This window comes from Onychostruthus taczanowskii, unplaced genomic scaffold, assembly GCF_017590055.1.
Source record: "Onychostruthus taczanowskii isolate IOZ18803 unplaced genomic scaffold, ASM1759005v1 scaffold764, whole genome shotgun sequence".
NCBI classification, from domain to species: Eukaryota; Metazoa; Chordata; class Aves; order Passeriformes; family Passeridae; genus Onychostruthus; species Onychostruthus taczanowskii.
In genome coordinates, this window is record NW_024505495.1 from 2,744 (window position 1) to 4,391 (window position 1,648).

The following is a 1,648-nucleotide window of genomic DNA, read 5'->3' on the forward strand; positions in this document are numbered from 1 at the left end:
TTCTGGGGGGGGCTCAGGTGAGTCTGGGGGGTCTCAGGTGAATTTCCATGCCCAGCTGTGAATTTTTACCTGCCCAGGTGACCCCACCCCCCTGCCCAGGTGTGCCCAGGTGACCCCACCCCCCTGCCCAGGTGTGCCCCAGATGTGTCCAGGTGTGCCCAGGTGTGCCCAGGTGCCCCCAGGTGTTCTCAGGTGACCCAGGTGTGTCCCAGGTGTGCCCAGGTGTCCCCAGGTGTGCCCAGGTGTGCCCAGGTGCATTGCGGGTGTGCCCAGGTGTGCTCATGTGTATCCCAGGTCCCCTCCAGGTTCCTCCAAGTGCCCCCAGGTGCCCCCAGGTGTGCCCAGGTGTGCTCATGTGTATCCCAGGTACCCCCCAGGTGTGCCCAGGTGTGCCCAGGTGCCCCCAGGTGTCCCCAGGTGTGCCCAGGTGTGCCCCTTACCCAGGTACGCATTCCTGGCATCCTCTGCACTGTCCAGCTGTTCCCCAGGTGTGTCCAGCTGTTCCCCAGGTGTGCCCAGGTGTGCCCCAGGTGTATCCAGGTGTGCCCCAGGTGTGCCCAGGTGCGCTGCGGAGGCGTTGAGGAAGGCGGGCGCCCCTCCCCCGCCGTGGACGAAGGCGCCCCCTGCCCAATCGAACGCGCCCACGGCGCCCAGGACGGCCCCGGCCTGCGGGACAGCGGTCACTCGGGGGTCACTCAGTGGTCACTCAGGGTCACTCAGGGTCACTCACTGGTCACTCAGTGGTCACTCTGGTCACTCAGCACTCAGTGGTCACTCATGGTCACTCATGGTCACTCTGGTCACTCACTGGTCACTCATGGTCACTCTGGTCACTCAGTGGTCACTCTGGTCACTCACTGGTCACTCTGGTCACTCACTGGTCACTCAGTGGTCACTCTGGTCACTCTGGTCACTCAGTGGTCACTCAGTGGTCACTCAGTGGTCACTCATGGTCACTCTGGTCACTCACCGCGCTCAGCGTGGCGCTGAATCCCTCCTGCGCCATCTCCAGCTGGAAGGAGCTGCTGTGGGCGGAGTGCGTACCTGGGCACAGGTGAGACCAGGTGAGACCAGGTGAGACCAGGTGTGCCCAGGTACCCCCAGTTGTGCCCAGGTGTGCCCAGGTGAGACCAGGTGTGCCCAGGTACCCCCAGTTGTGCCCAGGGGTGCCCAGGTGAGACCAGGTGTGCCCAGGTACCCCCAGTTGTGCCCAGGGGTGCCCAGGTGAGACCAGGTGTGCCCAGGTACCCCCAGTTGTGCCCAGGGGTGCCCAGGTGAGACCAGGTGTGCCCAGGTACCCCCAGTTGTGCCCAGGGGTGCCCAGGTGAGACCAGGTGTGCCCAGGTACCCCCAGTTGTGCCCAGGGGTGCCCAGGTGAGACCAGGTGTGCCCAGGTACCCCCAGTTGTGCCCAGGTGTGCCCAGGTGAGCCCAGGTGTGCCCAGGTGCACCCAGGTGCCCCCAGGTGTCTCCAGGTGTGTTTTCCCTGCTCCCAGGTGTGCCCAGGTGCCCCCAGCTGTGCCCAGGTGATCCCAGGTGTGTTTTCAGTGCCCCCAGCTGTGCCCAGGTGATCCCAGGTGTGTTTTTGGTGCCCCCAGGTGTGCCCAGGTGGGTTTTGGGTGCCCCCAGGGGCACCCAGGTGGTCCCAG

General features: G+C 65.2%; 1 protein-coding gene across 1 annotated transcript in view; it reads right to left on the minus strand.

The window, feature by feature from the left end:
- Positions 1-1,648, minus strand: part of LOC121345968 (integrin alpha-D-like) — a gene marked incomplete at its 3' end in the record, with an annotated part of 6,125 nt that overhangs the window by 2,034 nt on the left and 2,443 nt on the right. The window contains exons 3-5 of the mRNA XM_041423339.1: positions 971-1,044; positions 557-666; positions 441-493 (exon numbers count right to left, since the gene is read on the minus strand). Of these exons, the coding sequence (XP_041279273.1) occupies positions 441-493; positions 557-666; positions 971-1,044 (237 nt within the window). The remainder of the gene's footprint in view (positions 1-440; positions 494-556; positions 667-970; positions 1,045-1,648) is intronic.